The 22685-nt window shown below is 39.5% G+C and overlaps 1 protein-coding gene across 1 annotated transcript in view; it reads left to right on the top strand.

Moving 5' to 3' along the window:
• Sec24AB (Protein transport protein Sec24AB) overlaps nt 1–3381 on the top strand; it is a 37043-nt gene extending 33662 nt beyond the window's left edge. Inside the window, exons 7-15 of the mRNA XM_065218345.1 lie at nt 62–219; nt 287–360; nt 422–573; nt 637–890; nt 955–1320; nt 1387–1592; nt 1653–1750; nt 1821–1959; nt 2027–3381. Coding sequence (XP_065074417.1) covers nt 62–219; nt 287–360; nt 422–573; nt 637–890; nt 955–1320; nt 1387–1592; nt 1653–1750; nt 1821–1959; nt 2027–2138 — 1559 coding nt within the window. The 3' untranslated portion in view covers nt 2139–3381. The remainder of the gene's footprint in view (nt 1–61; nt 220–286; nt 361–421; nt 574–636; nt 891–954; nt 1321–1386; nt 1593–1652; nt 1751–1820; nt 1960–2026) is intronic.
• Nucleotides 3382–22685: the final 19304 nt, after the last annotated feature.

Raw genomic sequence — 22685 nt, 5'->3', positions numbered from 1 at the left:
GATTTCCTATGCTATACATTGCTTACAAATTGTCAAATATCGATTGCATTTACCTATCCAGATGTGTTCCTGCCGTATCCGGATAACTTACTGGTCAACTTGAAAGAATGCAAGGAATTGATCAAGGATCTGCTGATGCAGCTACCGACACGTTTCGATCATGCTCACGATACGCACAGTGCGCTAGGTGCGGCGTTGCAGGTGGCTTTCAAACTTATGGTAAGAATTGACTCACTAAGTTGTTAATGGTTTACAAAAATTACTTCTTAACTTTGCTCTTCATCAGAGTGCTTGTGGTGGTCGAGTCACGGTGTTCCAGTGCTGTTTGCCTAACTATGGACCGGGAGCACTGCAGTCACGGTAAGTTGAACAGAGGGGGTTGTTGTCGGTTTATTGCTTCAACAAAATTTTACATTCTTAGGGAGGACCCCAACAACCGTTCTTCAAAGGATGTAGCCCATCTGGGACCAGCAACAGACTTCTACAAGCGACTAGCCTTAGATTGCTCTGCTCAGCAGATTGCTGTTGACTTGTTCTTGTTAAATAATCAGTACTGTGATGTAGCAACAATTTGTAAGTATTTTTGAATAGTTTTCTTGAGAGTCCAGTTAATGATCTTGATTCCGGGTTTCACAGCTGGAATAAGTAAATTTAGTGGCGGATGCATGCATCATATTCCGCTGTTTAGTGCTACGAAACCACAGCTAGTGAAAACGCTGCAGAAGTGTTTCGAGCGCTATCTGAGTCGTAAGATCGGTTTTGAGGCCGTTATGCGGGTACGCTGTACTCGAGGTTTGGCGATTCACACATTCCACGGTAACTTCTTTGTGCGGTCAACGGATCTGCTGTCGCTGCCGAATGTCAATCCGGATGCTGGGTTTGGCATGCAGGTAAATTATAATCATACTGGCGAGAGAGTCTGCAGGATTTATATGGCTGACTGTCCTTTTACAGATCACCTATGACGAGAGTTTAGCCGACGTCAAATCGGTGTGCTTCCAGGCAGCTCTACTGTACACTAGCAGCAAAGCTGAACGGCGCATCCGAGTCCATACGCTGTGCTTACCGGTCACGGCGAGTCTGTCGGAAGTTATGTATTCTGCCGATTCGCAGTGTATCGTTGGCCTGTTGGCCAAGATGGCCGTGGATCGTTCACTGACCTCCAGTCTGTCCGATGCCAGAGATGCCTTTATCAATGCAACCGTCGACATCTTCACTGCGTTCAAGATCGCACAGAATTTACCGCAGAATTCTGGTTCCATTGTGGCACCGGAGAATCTCTCCCTTCTGCCGTTGTATATTCTGGCCCTGCTGAAACACGTAAGTAGTGGAGTGTTAGGGCTTCGCGAAATGATAAAGCTATTTCTCATGTGTATTTCATTATAGACCGCCTTCCGGGTAGGAACCAGTACCCGTTTGGATGACCGAGTGGTTGCAATGAGCGAGATGAAGACGATGCCACTGGACCAGCTGATCCGGTATATGTATGCGGATTTTTACGTTCTCGACAGTCTGTTCCACAGTGCACACGAGGGAGCAGATGGCGAACCGCAACTGGTGGAACCGCCACGGTTACAGCTTTCGGCTGAGAAGTGAGTTCCTTATTCCAAATAAATGGATGAATACAGTAATCAATTATCTTATTACCACAGGTTCGATTCACGATCGATGTTCCTACTGGACTGCGGTCCTTACATGTTCATGTACGTAGGATCTAATGTACCACCTGCTATTCTGAACGATGTTCTCGGTATGTACAATAAGCGACTTGTTAGTCATGAAAAATATTACTGATCACCTTTGAATTCTTCCCCCTTTAGGAGTGAACGACGTTTCGGAGATTCCGGACTTTTGTATCGAGTTGCCCAGCAGGGAGACTCCCGCCAGCGAGGCACTGTTTGCATTTATCGACGCCATCAACGAAGAGAAACCGTATTCTACTTACATACAGGTCATCAGGTGCGTTTTGTATTTCGTGCGTTACTGAATTCGTACACATTAACCATGATCCAAATTAATTTCACAGAGATACGAGTCAATTCCGTTCGTTTTTCGTGGAGAAGTTTGTCGACGACAAAAACCAGAGTTCACTTTCGTACTATGAGTTCTTACAGCATCTTAGAACTCAGGTGAAGTAGAGTGGGTAATAGATATGTTTAACTGTTAGAAGTTGAATGTAGGACCGGGCGGAGAGATTTTTTATTAGGTAAGTACTACAGCAACACACATTGTAGGTGCATTAGTGGGTGGAGCGGTTGGGCCGATCATTTTATCCTTTTGCGGAAACAGGACATAAAGATGTAGCAAATGATGTATAATATAAAAATATAGCGAGAGTAATTAAAATAATCTAGCTAATCAATGGTTGCAAATGTAAAGTGAAACAATAAAATTATATATTTAAACTGAAACATTATCGTAGGTAAACCCAAGGCAATTCAACACAATGATTTTCGACGACTGCGAACGTTTACTTTCTATGATTGTAATAAACACTAGGGTAATGAAAGGAAATCAAATGTAATCAATTGATTGAAGCCGTAAGATGTATCCCCTAATATAAAGCAAATAAATTTACAACGTTTTCTATAGTTTACCTTTTCGATGCAAATCGCGTGTTTCGGAGAAAGTTATTTCAAAACAGTCTACCTTATCATCGAAAGTTCAAGAACCGAATTTTGAATTTGAAATTGCGATACTTTGAAATTACTCCAAAAAAGTTTTATCCCTCAGCGATAGAAACGCGTAGTTATAGACAAAAGCAAAAAAAAAGAGCGTTCACAACTTTTAAGCACCTAGGGCTTATCTAGTTTCTGCTTAAAGCAAATTGATTCTACCTAACTACGATAGAGGCATCTTCAAATTTTGTATTCACACTTTCGTTAATTGTAATCGTGGATTAATTTAGCATATCACAGTGTGCTCTACAGGAATAAAAATGTGTTAGAATGTACAGAACTATTTACATATTGTTTACATTGTGTAATAAGAAAAAGTCATAGGGTGTTGATCCCAACATTAAAAAAAAAACTAAAATGGACGCAATCGACGGAAGGCTACGCGGAACGAAACTTGCGCGAACGACTGGTGAGCTATCTTTACGAATTATGGGTAATGCGTTTCGATATAGGTTTTTGTATAGTTATTCTGTTTCAATGTCCCCTTACAACTTTGTTTGTGTTGTTTACCTAGGTACTATTGGAATAGTGTTTCCTATTTTGTGCTTGTACCATTCATTTCAGCAAAGAGTTGAAGGCATCGGACAGTAATGGGAGAATGAGAGAAAACTTGAAGTATTCCTGTGTATGCATGATGTTGATTATATAATCAATTCTTATGATATGAGTTATCAAGCATAATAAATAATGTATGACCTCAAAATATTATTCAAAATTCAGTTTGATGACATGTCCTCTACGCTCAAAATTCAGGATTTGCCATAGTTTCTGAATCCAGGTGAAGCATCGTAGATATTAAACTTCCTCCATCTCTAAGGGGTGGTTCTGGCAGCGAGTTAAGGTCAAATAGCACCCATATTCTCGTTCACGTCCGAACCGTATTTTCCACACAGAAAAACGTTTTTTGTATGAAATAGGGTAGAGAACTACTTCGGCCTAATCGCCCATTTTGGGCTTATCGAGCAGAAAACATCAAATAAATCCATGATTTCAGAGTTAACAAGTCGTTTGGTACGATATTTTAGTTAATAAGCTACGGAACGAAGTCAATGAGAACGCGTGATATGAAGGTTTGCACCAATTATTCCCAAAAAACAAAAGAAGCGCTCCGACCGAATCAATTTTCATCTTCAGCCGATAGGCCGAAGTGAATTCATTGGCGTTTCAATGGCGTTTCAATGCGCTAGGCTGAGTTTAGAATCCGTAGGCCGACTTTGGCGTCAAGAAGCAGTGTTAGACCTTTGACAATATCTCAACGATTGGTTTCTCTTTGTCAAATCTTACGGTACGTACGGAAAGGTAAATACATTTGGAAGCCATCAGTAATAATAACATTCCGTTTGGTGCTAAGCTGCGCTAGATTAAGAAACACTAATTGCGGGTTGTACTTAATAGGCCGGAAATGGGGTAGTTAACCCTATTTTCGAACCAAAACGAAAAGTATGGTATTGCGGATCACACGGAATACTGTTCTCTGGTAAAGGCCTGCTCTCAACATATCATCGGCGGTGGAATAGATTCTATACCGATACTCTTCCACGATTATTCGAAAACCTGTTCCCGAACGTCACTTCCTCTAAAAAGTTTCCACGAATGTACCGTTTCCCAGAAAGCGATATACAGGGCTTATAGCGGGACGAGAAGGAGGATTACACCATGATCATTCTGAGGAGAACTTCAAGATAATACAAAAGAGAAATCTAAGGACATTCTGAGGACAATTTAAAGAAGATTCTGGGACAAAAGGAATCCGGATCATATTTTTATGTTAGTTTTCGGAAAATTCATAGAGGGTATATGATGGAGGATTACAATTAAATATTAGTATAATTCCTATCGAACCTCAAATGAATTTGGTTAAAAATTCCAAGAAAGTTCTGACAAATTTTATGGAGAAATTTAAGAAGAACTGCAAGTTATTTTTAGGTGAGAATTTCATAGTTGTGAGTTGAATTCCAAGGAAAGGGGCAATATTCAACTGTAATTCCAAAATATATTCAATGAGAATAATCCCAACGGCTTTTTTTTTACGAATATTCTTAGAAAATTCTGAGCTTAATTTCAAGTGGATTTCGAGGAGTATAATAATTATCTGAAGAAAAAACACCGGAATATCCTTAGAATATATTCTAAGGATATTCCGGTGTTTTTTCTTCAGATAATTCAAAGGAGAATCCCAGCAGCATTTCGAAGAATTTTCGGGATTTCCTAGCAGAACTAAAAATTTATTCCTAAGATAATTCCATGAGAATTTCAGGATAATATTAAGTAAATTTTGAGGTGAACTCCAATTGAATTTTCAGGAGAATTCTTCAGGCAATTCCTAGCAAGAATTATTAATTTTCTCACACGCACGTCTCTTGCCGATGATATGTGCTAACCTCTCAGTATCTTCTAACTGTCGCATATAACAAATAAAAATTGACTTTCAGTCGCTAACCTAAATCGAAAATTAATTTGATGATATATCATCACTATGGCCCGGTGGTCGGAGGTGAGGCCAGCAGCTCATTGCTCTATTCATACTGCATTGGACATCCCGTATCCAACATGTGTGATGTAGAACAGAGACGAGTTGTGTTTGTTCACATCGACCGATACTGAGTGGTTGCGGTACAAGCACATATCGTCGGTAATAGACGATTGTTGTGTATTGAGAACGCTTGCGCAAAAATACTAAGGGAGGGAAACGGATTCGAAACTCATATGTCATTAGCCAAATACATCCGTAGACCATAGGTCCACCGTTGTATAATTGGCAATGCACCCGTGTACTGAATGGGAATTGTGGGTTCGAATCCCACCGGTGCCCTTAGATTTTTTCGCAAATTTTCTCACACGCACGTCTCTTGCCGATGATATGTGCTAACCTCTCAGTATCTTCTAACTGTCGCTTATAGTAGAAATATTCGAAAAAAACCTGAAAAACTCGTGGAATTTTATTAGGAAAAATGAGTAGACAATAAGCTATAATAATTATCAATAATATAAAAAGTCGTCGGGAATCTGGAATTCTTTTCCATCGTTTTTTTTTTTAAATTTCCCACTATATAGGGGAAATGGCTCTTATGTTGGCCTTTGGATGTAAGATTGGGCCCATCGCTAAAAATCTGCTATCTATCAATTTTATCTAGATAAACGCGTCATTGTTACGGTACTAATTGATATTTTCGGTCGCTATTTAAATTTTAGTCGATTGCTGAAATTATATATGGATCCAAATTAGGGGCACTTAGGATGAAATTACATCCATTTCCCCATAGTTTTAAAATGCAATTTACAACAGAATTTAACGATTAAAAAGACAAATAATCTGGAATTTATTAAAACTAAATCCAAAATATAAGGGAAATGGCTCTAATGTTGGCATATAGATCTAAGATTGGGCCCATCGCTAAAAATCTGCTATTTACCAATTGTATCTAGATGAACGCGTCATTGGGAAGGTACTAATGGATATTTTGAAAATTTACTCGATTGCTGAATTTATGTATGGGCCCAAATTAGGGACACTTAGGCCATTTCCCCTATCATATTCCCACATAGTGCAAAAGCTTGAAAATAATCGAAGAATATTAACAAATCTCCAAAGACAAGGCTTAGAGATCTTAAAACAAATGGTTCATTCAGGTACTTGATTTCCTTTCTTTAGTCTGACACCGCTCAAGTCAAAATATATTGAAAACTTTCTTATTTCCAAAATTGTAAGATTACTTGTCAGTCTGTCAAATGTCAAATGATCCAAAATCTCGTCAGGGATCTTGTGAATTGAAGTTCAAGGATTTTTATAAATTCCTGGTATCTTGCATAAACTATTCCGATCACTCGATATTTTATTCAGCATTTTTATTCTATTTTTTACCAGTTTAAAACAGTTTATAAGCTAAAGGTTGAACACGAAAAAATGCGGACGCATTTTTTTAGATTTTATTTTCAAAATTACTTAATCAATCTAAGAGTGTATAGAATCACAGTAGGCATTGGTTGTCAGGATAAGTTCATTTGTTTACATCATGGCTTCACCTGAACAAGCACGTTGCGATCCGATCCTGCGCGCTCAAAACGAAAATCCCGGTCTATCCGCTCTGGCAGTTTTCGATCAAATTCCTGGGCAGGAATTTCATACCTCGGTTGACCAGAAGAGTGCCCCAGAAAGCCCAAAGCCCAAAAAGAAATTTCAATTCCCCAAAAAGTTCCTTGTCTGGCAAGCAATCTGCAGTTGTGGAATTAAAAGCGAAACTGGGACCATGAACCTGCAAATTTTACCAGGAGGAGTGCCTACGGAAAAGAATACTGCCTTTTCTGGAGCAGCATGAGGTCGATTGCCTATTCTGGCCGGACTTGGCAAGCTGCCACTACTCAAATTCCACCAAACAGTGGTACAGCAAAAATGGTGTCACAGTGGTTCAAAGGAGATGAATCCGGCCAATACTCTCCGGAACTACCCTAATAAAAAAATAACCATAAACGAACGATAACCCAAATCATTGAACTATTCCACAAATGGTTTGGATGATACCAAGAACACGTCGTTAAGCAAATTAACCATACAATTTTTATTAGGGTAAGGCCAATTGAGGAATACTGGCCAATTGTGAAGCACATACTGATGAAAAAGGGTGGAACTACAATTGGCCTGAAAGATTTCAAGCGGAAATGGAACTTGGCAGCTAAACAAGTGGGGGCAGGGCTCGTGCAAAAGATGATGGGCCTTGTACAAAGAAAAGTTTGAGAAATAGCCTATGGTAAGAAGGAAAACTGAAACAATGGTCTTACAATAAGCATAATACTTACAAATGTATAGCTGCTACATTTAACTATGAAAAATAAAACAAATTTCAAACCCCCCACAAGATTTTCGTGTCCGGATTTTTTCGTGTTCAATTTTTATAATATCACCTTTCCAAGTCGACCAATGACTCATTCAACCTTCTTCGGTCTAGTAGATGTTCGGCCCAGTAGAATGAATAGCAACTTCTGTTGTAGAAGTATTATGCTTTTTTCAGTAATTCAAAAAAAATTAGATCTGGGTATCTATATCATTTAATATTTTAAAACGCTATCTCGACGTTTCATTCCTTATTTCATAAATAGTTCTAATAATTAGGCAATGTCTTCTTTATAGGTAACTAAGCAAACGTGGAGCACCTTCGTGATGCAAGTTCGCAGATCGCATAAAGATCATCATAGTTCATATCTAAAAAGCGTGACGTGTTAGAGAATAGATTTATTCTAGACTTTAATTCAGGAGACCATAAGAATATCAAACATGGTAAAATATCTCTGTTATTGAAAGTCGTGTTACACCGTGTTGTTAGTTTTTAATCTAGTTGTGCAAGATCTTGCAATGTAAACTTTTGACGAATGCGTACAGATACGAAATCAATGCCTACCTTTTTTGGATGACTGACAAATCAATTTGCATGATTCTATTTCTGAAAGTTTTCTGATAATGTTTAAGTCACATTTTGGTAACTTTGTAAAAAGATTTTGGTAATTTTTTATTCACTTTTTTAAATGATTTTATTAACTAATTCACTATTTTTGTTGCTTAACACTGCTATCAGCCCTGGATATACCATGCAACCACGATGCAAATGACCCTAATAACCATCAAGCCCGCTAACTACCCGATAATCGTCCATTTTGCGATATAAGGTAAATAAAGGGATTCCGAACTTTATATCAGTCGTATATCAGCCTTATATAGCAAAAAGGGCGATTAGCGGGCTTGTTGGTTACTTGAGGAGAGCTTTCGGTGCCAACAAAAGCATGAATGTGTATATTGTGTGGCTTTTCTAGCTTCTAGCGCAGTATCATCGTGGCATAGTGATGCACTATTGCCATGGAAGTCGAAAAAAAGTTCAACTCGAAAGATTTCCTAGGCCGAACCGGGCCTTAACTGACTATGTTATTTGGGGTGCAATTGATGCGATGATATAATGGGTACGAATGTTATTATGTACAAAAAATGATTTTAAGATATGTTCTCGCAAATTAATTGCAATGATATTTACAATATATTAATATATTACGAAGTTTTTGACCAACTCTATTGTAATAGTGATCACTTGTTAATGCCAGACTACAGAGTTATAACATGTTATAATAATTATCGATTAGAAAAATGTCATTAAGGTGGCTTATGCTATAATATGTTAAGGTGATACAATCCAGAAGTCCAGGTTCTGGTTCTTTTAACTTCGGATTCTCCAGGGGTTAATTATCAGCTACCTGAAAACATGCAATAACAAAACTGCAACGCAGCAGGTTAATGGTTCCACGGTTTCCGATCCTGATCTCAGTATCTATTTCGCCGAGCTCGCAACCATTGACAAGTATTATAACAAGTTCAAGCAGAAAACCAAGCCATCGACCGCATCCATCGCAGACTTCATCCACCTATTTCGCAACCCTACGGGAAGTTCTCAAGAACGCATACGACAGTGGTCTGCACACCGAGATAGTATCGCTCCACATATCAACACGGCCTTCAACAGAACGTGGACGCCCCTTGTCCTTAAGCAACTAATCGACTGGGGTCTTAACGGACCCATCGTTCACTTCATCCAGAACTTCTTGTCCAACCGCTCATTCCGATTCGCAGTCGGCAACACCAAATCCCGGCTTTTTCCCGAGGAAACGGGTGTCCCACAAGGATCGGTTATGGTGGCGATGAACGGAGTCTTCCGTCAACTACCGAAAAACATATATGTGTTCGTCTACGCCGACGACATCCTCATCGTCACTACCGGACCCACACCAGTACGTACAAGAATGAGAGCCCAAGCGGCAGTCTCCGCCGTCGCCAGGTGGGCCCAATCAGTAGGCTTTGAATTATCAGCCTCTAAAAGCATCAGGTGCCATGTCTGCCTTTCTCGACACAGAACTAGCGGACCACCGATCAAAATCGACGACCAGTCCATACCGCTGAAGAAGACCGTCCGAGTTCTGGGAGTTCGATTCCTCACCTTTGAACAGCATTTCAGTTCAGTCAAGAAAAATTGCTGCAGCCGAGTGAATCTCATCCGGACCATTTCCCGACAGAATAGATCGTACAACCGCAGCATCCGTTTTCACGTGGCGAGTGCAATTATCGACAGTCGCCTTCTATACGGGTTGGAGATGACCTGTATCGCAACGGATAAGCTTTTAGCTACGTTAGCACCAGTCTACAACACCTACGTCCGGATTGTTTCTGGCCTGCTGCCATCCACGCCCGCTGACACTGCATGCATCGACGCAGGCATCCTGTCTTTCCGCTTCCGTATAACTGCAGTTATCGCAACCAAAGCCACTGCTTTTATCTCGAAGACATCCGGAAATCAAGGGATCTTCCTCCTCGATGAGGGGAACAGACTCCTCCACACGGCTGCCAACGAAGATCTCCCCCAGTGGCCAGGATCCACTGGCATGTTAGGAGAAAAATACCCCACGCACATCGGTGAATACACGGATGGATCTCGCTCTCGGGCCGGGGTCGGTATCGGTCTAGCCGGAAACATCACACCAACCAGCTGCAGCTTACCGCCGCAATGTTCTGTCTTCTCTGCTGAAGCTGCTGCCATCTTCATCGCTGCTACAACGCTCTCCAACCGACCGGTCCTGGTCCTCACGGATTCGCACAGCGTCATACAAGCCCTGACATCCGAGGCCCCGACTCATCCCTGGGTACAGGCGACGATTAAGTTCGCGCCACCAAACACGGTATTCTGCTGGGTTCCGGGGCACTGCGGAATACCAGGCAACTCTGATGCTGACTTTCTGGCTGGGGCAGGACCATCAACGAAGTACCGTTACACGATGTCAAGCGCTGGATCGTGAGCACAGTACGGGAAGCTTGGGACGCAGAGTGGGCGCAAAACCGCTCCCTTTTCATCAGACGGGTCAAAAGGAACGACGAGGAAATGGACAGAACAGTTGAACCAGCGGGATCAGAAGATAGCGTCGCGTTTGAGGATCGGTCACACCAAGATCTCGCACAATTTCGGTGGAACGCCATTCCACAGGACTTGCGTCGGTTGTAGAACTCCAGCCTCAATCGAGCACATTCTATGCGTATGCCCTCAGTATCAGGACCTGCGGGAATTCTACGGGCTTCCAAATAGCATACACGACTAGCTGGGTGATGATCCCTCCACACTGGCAGCAGTAATGCGCTTTTTAAAGGATTCCCTAGGTAACTTGAAGCGGCAGTGTTTAAACGTAGTGTTGAGAAGAATTTGGAAGCTTTTAGTCATTTGCCTTTGTGTATGTTGGGACAACGGAAACAGAAGCGCATGGAACACTGCCTTTGAACCAAATGAATAGAAATTTAAATAAACGGTGCAAAATTTATCGTGTAAACAAGTTTTCTCTCGATCCTTTGTGGTTCTTTCAAGATGTTTGTGGTCCAGCGTACTCGTGACCACTATACATTAAGAAAATGATAACATCAAGTACATTCCGATACAGTCAATGAATCAAGTTAATCACGTTTTCTGTATTTTGTTAATAATATGTAGACCCCCATGGACACCCTCCTTGCCCAAGTGCATAAACATCTCGTTCCTACTCTCCAATTCGGCTATATGCATCTCACAGCTGATCGTCGCCAAGATGATGAGATTGTCATCGTCTGGGACGTTTCCACGTTTTTCTCATGCAGATCAAACCAGCCGGTGATGGTAGTGGGTTCAATCCCAGCCGAGGTCGGTTGGATTTGTCTGAGGCATAAACATCTCTGGTCACGTCTTCCTTCGGAAGCGAAGTAAAACCGTTGGTCCCTGCCCATGTGTGTTGATGAATGGGTACGATATCCTACGCAGGTGTGGAAGCTGCCTTCCTTGCACGTTCGATTGCCGTCAATGGATGCTAATCGATGTCCGTCGATGATTGGCACTAGATTGCGGAACAAAGGCCGACATTAAATAAAGGAATGAAGATGTACAGTGAAGTAAATGGGACTTATTTTGGATTTTGAATAAAACAGAGGATCACAGTATACATAAGTTATTGTTTCGGGCTTTCGGGGGGCATTAAAAAAAAAATTTAACTAATACTCTACTGAAGGTCTGTACTAGAATGATTTATTATTCCAAAGCAAAAAGTTACAACGTGGTATCTACTAAAGGGTTTAACGAAAAACGCTAAGTGCACGAATTATTACTTATATACTATCCATGTTTTGTCTTCTGCTGCTAACCGTCTCGTTGTCGCTGATGAATGGTCGCCTCGTGGAAAGGATGGGGAATGCTGATGCAGTTCTGCTGTTGTTGTTGTTGGTGCTGGAGTGTCTTATTCTTGCTGATATCGACTGGAGTTCCTGTCGATGGTGTCGTTGCTGTTTCTCGGATCTGTTTAATTGCTTATAGGTTTGGGTTATGGTATGTTTTCAGATAAGTGCTGTACTTAGCTCATAATTTGTTATATGTATGAATGCTTTAAGTACATATTTTTTTATATGGATCATCCAAAAATATCGTAACGCCTCGATAGTATTTTCCTAATAAAAAAATACCATAGACGGACGATAACCTAAATGGTTTGAATGATACGAATAGCACAGAATAAATTATTTAAACAGAATCTAAAGCAGCACTTTATGAGGAGGGGTAAGCTTTTTTTTTCCTTGTCGGGTATTTTTATCTCTGCGACCATTTTTCTGATCTATTGTGATATATGTAAGGAAAAGAGAGACGGACGACGAGTGATCGCAACGAAGTGATATGAGAGAGAAGTGTACCATAGAGGTAACTCTAAGACCAGAAGGTTCCGAAGAAACGAGCTCAACTTTTTGGCTCAGCTCTGGTACTCTCTTCGGTCCCAAGCTAATCGATTCACCCCTCGAAACATAGGAAAAACCAATAACCCCTCATTTTATCTGTCAAACTTTCATAGCGAATCAAAACAAAAAAAGTACTAGAATTTCGACTAGAATGGGATACGTTGATCGTTAGCTTGGGACCAATAGGCTAGTCAAGTAGTGAGCCAATTTAAAATCGTTAGTTTCGTATTGATTGTTGAGTGTACCGCGAAATCTCACAGCAACAGGTTGAACTTTAGTGTTGCTCCGTGTGAAGTGTATTAAATAAAGGAAATCCCATTTAATATTTAATTTTGTAATTTAAAATTGCCGAAATAAATCATTACTTTCTCACATATATTCCCCATTTTTTTTTCTTAAGTTATATCAAGATGCCGTATCACTATTATTAGGAGTGATCGCCATCGTTTCACTAATAGCATTATCCCAGCACGTCATTATACTTCGAATAAAGTGCACTGCCGTACTGGGAGTTTTTCTCCAAATGTCAAAGGGTTCTATCAGCCCCTTGTCGGAGAACTTACGCCTTTTATTGAAAATTTGCGGACAGTGGCATAGCAAATGTTCCGAGTCTTCCTTTTCTATGCCACAGAAGCGACATACATCATCTTGAAGTTTTCCAATCAGCTTCAAGTGATAACGGCTCGGATAATGACCTGTTATAAGACCTGCATATGCACTAAGATCTTGCTTAGAAAGTTCCAGGATTTTGTGGGTCACAGAAATGTTTGGATTAATGAATCGCTTCGACTGCCTAGCAATAGAAGTGTTCTTCTTCCAGTTTTCTCCACCTTTGAAGATTCCCATGCTTTTAGCTCCATTCTAAGTGTTGCAGTCGATAAGCCACAAAAAGGCTCTGGCCCGATGAACTTATGAGAAGATTCGAGTCTTGCTAGTGCATCAGCTCTTTCATTTCCCTCAATCCCGCAATGACCAGGAACCCAATATAAGTTGACTTGATTATGACAAGACAATTGAACAAAAACACAAAAACAAGTAGTAAGTGTTCATTTTTGAATAACAAATACTCATAAATTTGTAATATTTTTACTCATTTAATGGGTAGTAAGTTTGCTGATGTTCCCGACGGAGGAGGTTCCAGACGATTTCAGTGGAGATTTCAGATGCTACCAATGAAGGTTCCAGACGATTCTTACGAAGGTGGCTCCAGACGTTTTTAAGAGAGATTTTAGACGCTCTGTATTAGTTGAATCGTAAGTCTCTCCAATAAAGGAAAAAAAGTTGCATCGTAAAACTAATTATAATGAAAGAATAATCTACTTACTTCCGGTTGTGCTGTCAATCGTTTTGTATGCTGCCTTTTTTGGACGTGCTCCTGTCGAAATTTGGACTGTTCCAGCTGTATCCTGATCTGAATCCATTCAATGGAACAATTTACATATCGTGGCCTCCCATATTCTGGAAAATTGGCATATCATGGATGGAAAACAAACTGAATCAACCCGTTATTTATTCCTGGAACTACCTCCGTCGCTAACGTCAGAAAACTTAGTAAAAATCGCCTATAACTGTTAGCAGTATCTGAAATCTGTACTGCAATCATCTGGAACCTCTTCCGCCGAAAACGCCAGCAAACTCCATAGAAATGTTGTGGGATCTTTGTCAAACTCGTCTGGAATATCAGTCGGAATCATCTGGACCTGAAAGCTCCACCGAAATCGTCTGGAACCTTCTTCATCAGGAACTCCATCGGAATTATCTAGTACCTTCATTGGCAGCATCTGAAATCTCTCCTCTGGAAAGACAGCAAGCTCTGTCAAAATCGTTTGGAATCACCTAGGTCAATGAGAATAAGTCAGAGAGAGAGAGATAGTTTCGAGGGGTGCATCGATTAGCTTGGGACCGAAGATAGTACCAGAACTGAGCCTAAAAGTTGAGCGCGTTTCTTCGGGACCTTCTGGTCTTAGAGTTACCTCTATGGAGTTATTCTCATTCTGTCAGAGGCGGTGAGTGTCGACCGATGTCAATTATACAAGGTCTGGCCCAACCGGCTTATTGGTATTAGTGAAATGTGAAAATGTCTAGTGGTGGTCGTATTTCATCGCAATGTTTATCTTTTTACACGAAACAGTTGTTTTCTGTGACGACACGTCTGCTTATCGCAGTTGTGCATGTTGTGCTGCCGTGACATCGGCATTCGCTTGCTCAGCAATGTTAACAACATTTTTGCTTCTAACACTAGCAAGTTGCCTGTTGTTCCAGACCTTTTATGATTGACATCGAGTGTCGACTACCTGGAAAAACCTGGAAATTCAGGAAATGTCAGGGAATTCTATTTATGATCTGGAAAGTCAGGGAATGTCAGGGAATTTTAGTGTAGGTCAGGGAAAAAAATAATGCTGATCACATTGCAAAAAATCATGTGTGGAACACATAAAAACAATCTTTGAAATTTTATCAGTGCATGACGTCAAAGTTTTTGGGAAGATCCCGGGCATCAGATTTACTCGCTACGTTTATGGATGCTCTTGCCGGTATCTCTTCGAACAAGCTGCTGCAAGTGTCCAATGTGAATTGAAGCTAGAGTTACAAAAAGGTGGCGAGAAGCTGATAGATCTCAGCAGTATCAGTTAGGATGTTGTCAAATATTTGCGTGGTATCTACAATATCTTGAAAGATGTACCAGCAATGTACCACGATGTATTCTGGATCTACCATATTCCCGCTAAAGTTTTGCGGTCATCGATGGTTGGTAAATAGTGCTGCTGTTCAGAGGGCAATCAAAATTACTCCGCAAATACGAACATTTATTCAAGGTGTCCAGAAAGACAAAATCGAACCAAGCTTCCTACCAAGATGTTAAAAATTATTTGAATGACTCGCTGCTGATGGCTAATAGTACGTTCAGACTACAGATTTATAACATGTTATAGCACTATCTTGATGGTGGTTTCTGTGTTGCAATTATTTGACAACCGTTATAACATGTTATAACTCTGTAGTCTGAACGTGGTATTAAACTAGCTTTCTTCAAATCAGTTGCTGTCGAAGTTGAGCCATTTCTATGCAAATTACAGACGGACAACCCTATGGTGGCTTTTTTGTGCAACGCGATGTCTCAAATGGTTAGAGGCATTACCCAACAAACAATTGCCTATTGAAGAAACGACTTCTTGACGATTTTATTCCACTTGATGCTTAATAATACTTGTACTATTTTGAATAATAACCTCTGTTCAGGCTTTGTTCACACAAATCTGGAGAATTTATTCAACCGCAACATCGAAATATTTGGTGTTGAATAAGGTATGTCGAGAAGCTTTTATTCGACTTACAAAAGTTGTAACAGAGCTTATTCGATCAAATTTTTGATTATTCAGCGTTTATTAGACCATCTTGTTCTCCTTAAACAGCGATGGTATAAAGGGTATATATTATAGACGCTTGATTCTCATGTGAAATAATGTTTAATTATTACATCATTATACATTTATTAAACGATTATTCAACTACGGGATAATTAATCCGAAAATAAGAATGGCCGGAACAGGGTTGTTTTCGTTAGTGATTGGATGTGTCATTATTTCTGTCGAACTTATTCACACATACATACATACACACACATGTCGTTAAATGGGATTCGAACCATGACCTTCCGATCACCAGCCGCTTGCCTTGCCATCTGAGCTATCCTAGAATACATCATATTAGCAGCTAAATAAGCAATAAAAGCTTGAATCTGAGAACCTATCAGCACTTCCAGCCGTAACTCTAGCTAATTCAAGGAGATGTGAGAATGATTAATTCACTCATAGTTGTTTAACATTAGACCAACGTTACCTCTCCATATCTCTAATTTCGATGGAAAGGGTGCTATTCTTTTCTATAGATCTATGAATTGGTTGTCGTGAGTGATACGATTTATGATTACAATTCAAATTAATTAGGAGTAGAACATAAATAAAAAAAGGGTTGAGGCTGGGATTGAACTTGCGACCTTCTACTTGGAAAGCGGAAACGGTAACCACTATGCTATCAATTTCGTTTTGTTGTTAGCCTGAAGAACTGTTGTGCAATAATGAATGAATACGCCGTTTGTAAAGCATTTATAAAGCATGCAATTAAAACATGGACGCATAGTGGTATAAGAGCTATTATGCTGACTGTATTCACCTTTATTCAGCAATATTGTTAAGCAATGCAATGGAATCTAGTAATGGAGCTAGAAAACAATTATTAGAGGTATAATAAAGCATGTTATTAAATCAATTGAAACAGTCGGATTAAAGCGTCAATGTATGTGCAAATTACACTTATTCAGTATGTTATTAGATCAAACTTCTGGTGTTGAATCAGGAAGACAGTCATCGTTTGTATAGATTTTAATAAGTATATTAATCAAATCAGAGCAATCAGCGGAATAAAGGCGCATCATCGATCTCAATGAGGTTTTCTGAGCACATAATTTGACAACCCGTTTTATTCAGCATTGTACACTGTTATAAAGCATTTATTCAATCTATATGCTTATTTGTGACTCCAACTTGTTTTTGGGCAGTGATGTGGAATAATGAATCTAATACGTCGTTTATAAAGCATTTACAAATCATTCAACTAAAACATGGACGCATAGTGGTATAAGAGCTATTTTGCTGACTGTATTCACCTTTATACAGCAATATTGTAAAGCAATGCAATGAAATCTAATAATGGAGCTAGAAAACATTTATAAGACGTCTAATAAAGCATTTTATTAAAGCAATTGAAAAAATCGAATTAAAGCGACAATGTATGTGAAAATTACACTTATTCAGTTTGTTATTAGATCAAACTTCTGGTTCTGAATCAGGAAGACAGTCAACGTTTATAAAGCTTTTAATAAGTAAATTAATCATATCAGAGCAAACGGCGGAATAAAGGCGCATCATCGATCTCAATGAGCTTTTTTCAGCACATAATTCGACATCTTGTTTTATTCAGCATTGTACACTGTTATACAGCATTTATTCAATGTGTATGCTTATTTGTGACTGTGAATTGTTTGTTGGGTATGGAAAGGTTCATTAATATTGATCATGTGAAGAATATTGCACAGGTAAATGAACATTTGATCAATATGATCGCAAAAAGAAACGACTGGACGTTTTTTGACACAGGTTATTGGTCGGCGTATTCAGAACTATTGTTGGTTTTTCGGTAAATATGCAGAATATCTTTTTGAAAACATGAGGGAAGAGACATTGCGTTTGGGCCTTCAGTCGTAGCGCGACGTCAGATCTATGATGGTGTTACTCATGCAGGCGGGTTGGAAAATTTACAAATTTTTAATGAACTTATTCAGCGAGTTCGAAAAATCGCAGTCGCTTTCCATGTAGACAAAGATCGTCGTATGAAAGAAGCTCTCAAAAAGAAGCCGAGAGTTTGCAGGAGAAAATTGTTCTGCTCAAATGATAAACATTTTTGAAAGTAATCCTAAAATAAACACACATTCAACTTGCAATTTCTCGTTGTATTTTGAACTCACTGAGAGAATAAAATGTTAATGATAATTAAACTTAAATTATTTTGCCATGCCTGCGGTTGTCATATGGAGTTCCAAAGAGTACGAAACTGACTAATACATGAGCAGTTGCCAAAGCAAGAATAATCACTGCTCTGTTATTTTACAATAATTTATATGTTAAGAGAAAGTATCGTCTACGGGTTGATTTTTATTTGGCTATGAAATTATGAACACAAATTGAGAGCTTGGTGACATTGATTAAATATTCCTATTATTACTTAGTAATGAATAGTGAGCCTAGTTGGGAGCAGTAGTTATTTATTATTATACACTGGTGGAAATAAATATAAAGACACATAAAAAACCATGGCGCCTACCAAATATAAGAATCAGAGGAATTCTAAACCATGTATTTTTGGAAGCCACATTATCATGCTACAATATCACCCATAGAAATAACCAATTGCATCATGTACGCAGGGGAAATAAATGGAAATGTGATTTTCTCCTTCGGAAATAAATATAAGGACGCCATACAAAAATGTATGGGAAATTGGTCATTTTCGAAACATTACTAAGCATGTCAACAATTCTTGTAGCACCAAAATAACCAAAGAGTTAGTTAAAGTAATAATTAAACTTAATTTCTGAAACGTTTTAAGCAGATCCAATCGCTAGAAGTTATCGAAAATTACAAAAAATCATTGGTTGATCAGTGATGATTAATTAGGTGATACATACATTTAGGCGTTTTCCGAGTTAGAATGTGTCTTGAGATGTTCAAACAAATTAATAGAAAGATGACCTGTGTTTATTTAGTTACACTAAAACTGATATCTAGTAAAAGTGAGGGGGTGACGGGCCTACGCGCTCTTCCCATCTTCCTATTAATTTGTTTGAACATTTCAAGACAAATTCTAACTCGGAAAACGCCTAAATGTATGTAGCTCCTAATTGATCATCGCTGATCAACCAATGATTTGCGTACATGATGCGTACATGATGCAATTGGTTATTTCTATGGGTGATATTGTAGCATGATAATGTGGCTTCCAAAAATACATGGTTTAGAATTCCTCTGATTCTTATATTTGGTAGGCGCCATGCTTTTTTATGTGTCTTTATATTTATTTCCACCAGTGTATTATAATATGTATTTATAGCCCTTGGTCTATTCACATCCTTCGTAGGTAGTCGGTCATATGTTCTGTAAAAATTGTATTAGTATCAAGTTCTGTTGTACGTGCCACGAGTATACTATTCTTGATATTTTTGAAAGCTTACCCTGCTGCTCATTTTAAAAGAACTTTAAGGTACGGTACAATAAAGCACATCACGTTATAGCTTCTTAGGGCCTGTTCATAATCTACGTAGACAGAACGTTAGAAAACTTATTAAACGGTTCGTACGGTTAGCGACGGACATTGGAAAAAGGCTCGACTTAGGTAATGTTTTTCAAAAAGATGACGGTTTTTTTACAGTTTGTTTCCTTTTTAGCAAATGTTGTGCCATCACCCTAGTACCATATCTGTCAAAAGCTCTTCGAACACTGGATACTCATCAACTTCAATTCCGGGACGCATCGGGGAAGGCTCTATTGGCGTTGCATAATGGGGTAGAGTGGCACTTTTGTTGGACAAAAATCGTAGCGCTCCTAAGTAGTGTCTTCAGCAAAGTTGTTCAGTTAGACTATCTTAACATTTTTGTCAAAATTTTACCAAAGACGACAGTCACTTATGAAAAAAAATACTTTAAATCTTATACACTAGTTATTAATTGTCCAGTTCATTTTATTTGACAGCATACTTTATCATTACAATTTAAATTTTCCATCTACGATTGCAAATGCTGAACAGAAAAATGAATAAAAAGTGTATATTACAGAAGGTCCAGTATATAAGAGAAGAGTGGATTCTTAACAAACTGCCTTGGCAACCTATGCTTAGGTTATTTCTAGCAACACAGCCAATGCAATCAAAATAGAAGCTGCTCGATTGGCTCTGGCTTTGGCAGTTCGTTTGGCTCAAAATCAGCCAGTCCGCTCCTCTCTTATACTAGACTCTCTCTAGTGTATCTGATTAAAAGAATTTTAAGTGTCTACCCTAATAAAAATTGTATGGTTAATTTGCTTAACGACGTGTTCTGGGTATCATCCAAACCATTTGTGGAATAGTCCAATGATTTGGATTATCGTTCATTTATGGTTATTTTTTATTAGGGTATCTCAAGGCAAACCTGATAATTTTGGGATGTCAAGAGGAGACAACATCGAATAAAACGTGCATAATCTTGTTTTTGATGTGATTTTCAGCAATTTTCTATATAGGGAAAATGGATGTAATGTCGGCCTAAATGCCCCTAAGTGACCAAAAATATCGATTAGTACCGTCCCAATGACGCGTTCATCTAGATAAAATTGATAAATAGCAGATTATTAGCGATGGGTCCAATCTTAGATCCATATAGGCCAACATTAGAGCCATTTCCCCTAGTGTAACAAAAAACCCTTTTTGTGTCCGGTCTAGTTCTCTTCAGTGGGACAAATCGACTCCCCCGTTTAATTTATTTATTTTTTCTTGAGTAAACAGCACGTTTTTATGAAATATTCCAAAAATACATATCAACATTTGATTTGATTATGACGTTAAGCATCAAAACCTCAAAATTGTCTTAAAATCACATGGGACAGTTATGCGTCTGTCCACTGGCAGAAGGGATCAATAAAAAATCAGAAACTTTCCCAAAAACACCACAAACCCAATATCAAGTTTCCTCACTTAAGGTGAGGCTTTTTTGCCTAGCCAAAAATTTTAAGCGGCGAAGCAAATCTGCGCTATTAACGGCCATTTGTGGATTCTATCAACCTTTAATCTAAAACGATCACGTGGGAATTCTGTTCTAATTCTGCCAGCGATTATCCTTTCAACTTGAATAGTGCAGCATGTGCCAGAACGCTAAGCATGAATTAAACTCAACGTTTTCACCTCGAATAACCACATCCTACGGTAGTCCACTAGAGTAGCAAATTTCGGTTTAGTATTTTGGTCACAATAAGCCCAACAGAAGAAAACTTGAATTTACCCCGAACTGGTATGGATTCGCTCACCATGGGTCTCCATAAAACGATGAAAATGAAGGCAATGTCCCAGGTACCTATGTATATGATTTCAGAGTTAGGTAATGGAGAAGCATGGTCATCAGTCAAGTAGCAAACCCGTATGCTTTGTTGTTGTTTACTTATGCATACGCCGGGAACGGGGGCTTCGTCAAGTTTTCCACCCCAGCTCCCAGTGCGATGAAAGAGACAGAGAAAACTGAGAGCAACTGAGTAGCAGTGAGAGGCGCGCTTTTGGCGCCTGCAAAGCAAACTAAAGTTGAGCATCTCAATATTTTCACCCAAGCAAGATGTGAGAGCCAGCTTAGCTTGAAAGCTTTGGCACGGTTTTTGCGTAGGTACCTACCTATAGCGTGTATTGGGGGTTTTATGACTTCTAGTTCTGCTGAAGCTATGAGCGTGATTACACTGTATACCAACAGGTGCTTTGGATTTGTGTTCCTAGATGGAGTAGATGTGGATTGTGCGTACATAGGAACGAGGTTTCCAGTCGAATATCTGTCGATTGGTCATTATCAGCTTCCGTCTAGGCTTTGTTGGTTATGGAAATTTGCGGTTTCTTCTGGTAATCATGTCTTTATTGCCTCGAGCTAGGATTTCTCATTTGGTGATGATCGTATTGGATGAAAATGGGGATAGCAAAAGCAGGGATTCGTTTCGCTCCGTTGAGCTTGTGTATTCAGGTGAATAACCTTCGTGTGCAAGTATTTGTGGGTAAATTGTGCCTGGATTTTGGGGAGCTTGGTGGTTGCTTTTTTGAGCTAAATCTGGGGCTTCATTTTCGGCGCGGTGGTATAGCTCTGTGCCTACCTGTATGAATGCATGATAAATTGCGAAGTGAAAAAGAAAGTCACGGAAAGAGCAAACGGATGATGGATGTACGTAACTCATCTCTAAAACCTAAACATTCGTGGGCCCGGGAATTTTGTATGGTCTCCTGTGGTACGTGCTTTTAACGACAAGAATGATAGAAGCCACAAATGACCGCCATCAGGACTGAGTTTACAAGGCAAATCAGCCATGACAACGGCCATTTGTGGATTCTATTAACCTTGTCCTTAAGGATGATGCGTGTTTGCTGAAAATACTAGCGCGGAAATCAAATAGGTACAGCGAATCAGTCAGCGAAGCAGAAGGTTGCCTTTTAAAACGAACCGTATTGGTGCTGCTGCTACTGGCGCTATCTGCTCCTTGCAGCTCTCTTAGCACACCTGATAGACAGGAGTCTAGCGGGGGTAAAATAGCGTAGTCCCAATGGTATGTAACAGGTATTCACTTCGCACCAAGGCGACGACGTCGGTGTTCGGTATGAGGAGCGTGCTATCCAGTGCTGTGACTTTAGCCATATATGGTGCGAAGAGGATAGCACGTAAGACATCTGAACATGCAATGGGGGAATGAAAAATGTGAGTTCATACTTTCTATGAAAGCAAACATCGCAGGCATGAATGAAGATTTAATACGGATTATTGGAAATTCTTGCTACATCTCTCCGTTTCCGGATGAGCATGAATGATAAAAGAGGACCCTTGAAATGTTTTTAACTTTATGTTGGTGCGATTAACTTGAAGGTTTTTTTTTTGAGAAAAAACGTAGAATGGTTTCAGATGCATATTTACATTG

The sequence above is a fragment of the Ochlerotatus camptorhynchus genome, unplaced genomic scaffold (genome assembly GCF_037179485.1).
Source record: "Ochlerotatus camptorhynchus isolate MF236.1 unplaced genomic scaffold, CSIRO-AGI_Acam_v1.1 ptg000008l, whole genome shotgun sequence".
NCBI lineage: Eukaryota > Metazoa > Arthropoda > Insecta > Diptera > Culicidae > Ochlerotatus > Ochlerotatus camptorhynchus.
This window is presented reverse-complemented; position numbering and strand designations above follow the sequence as displayed.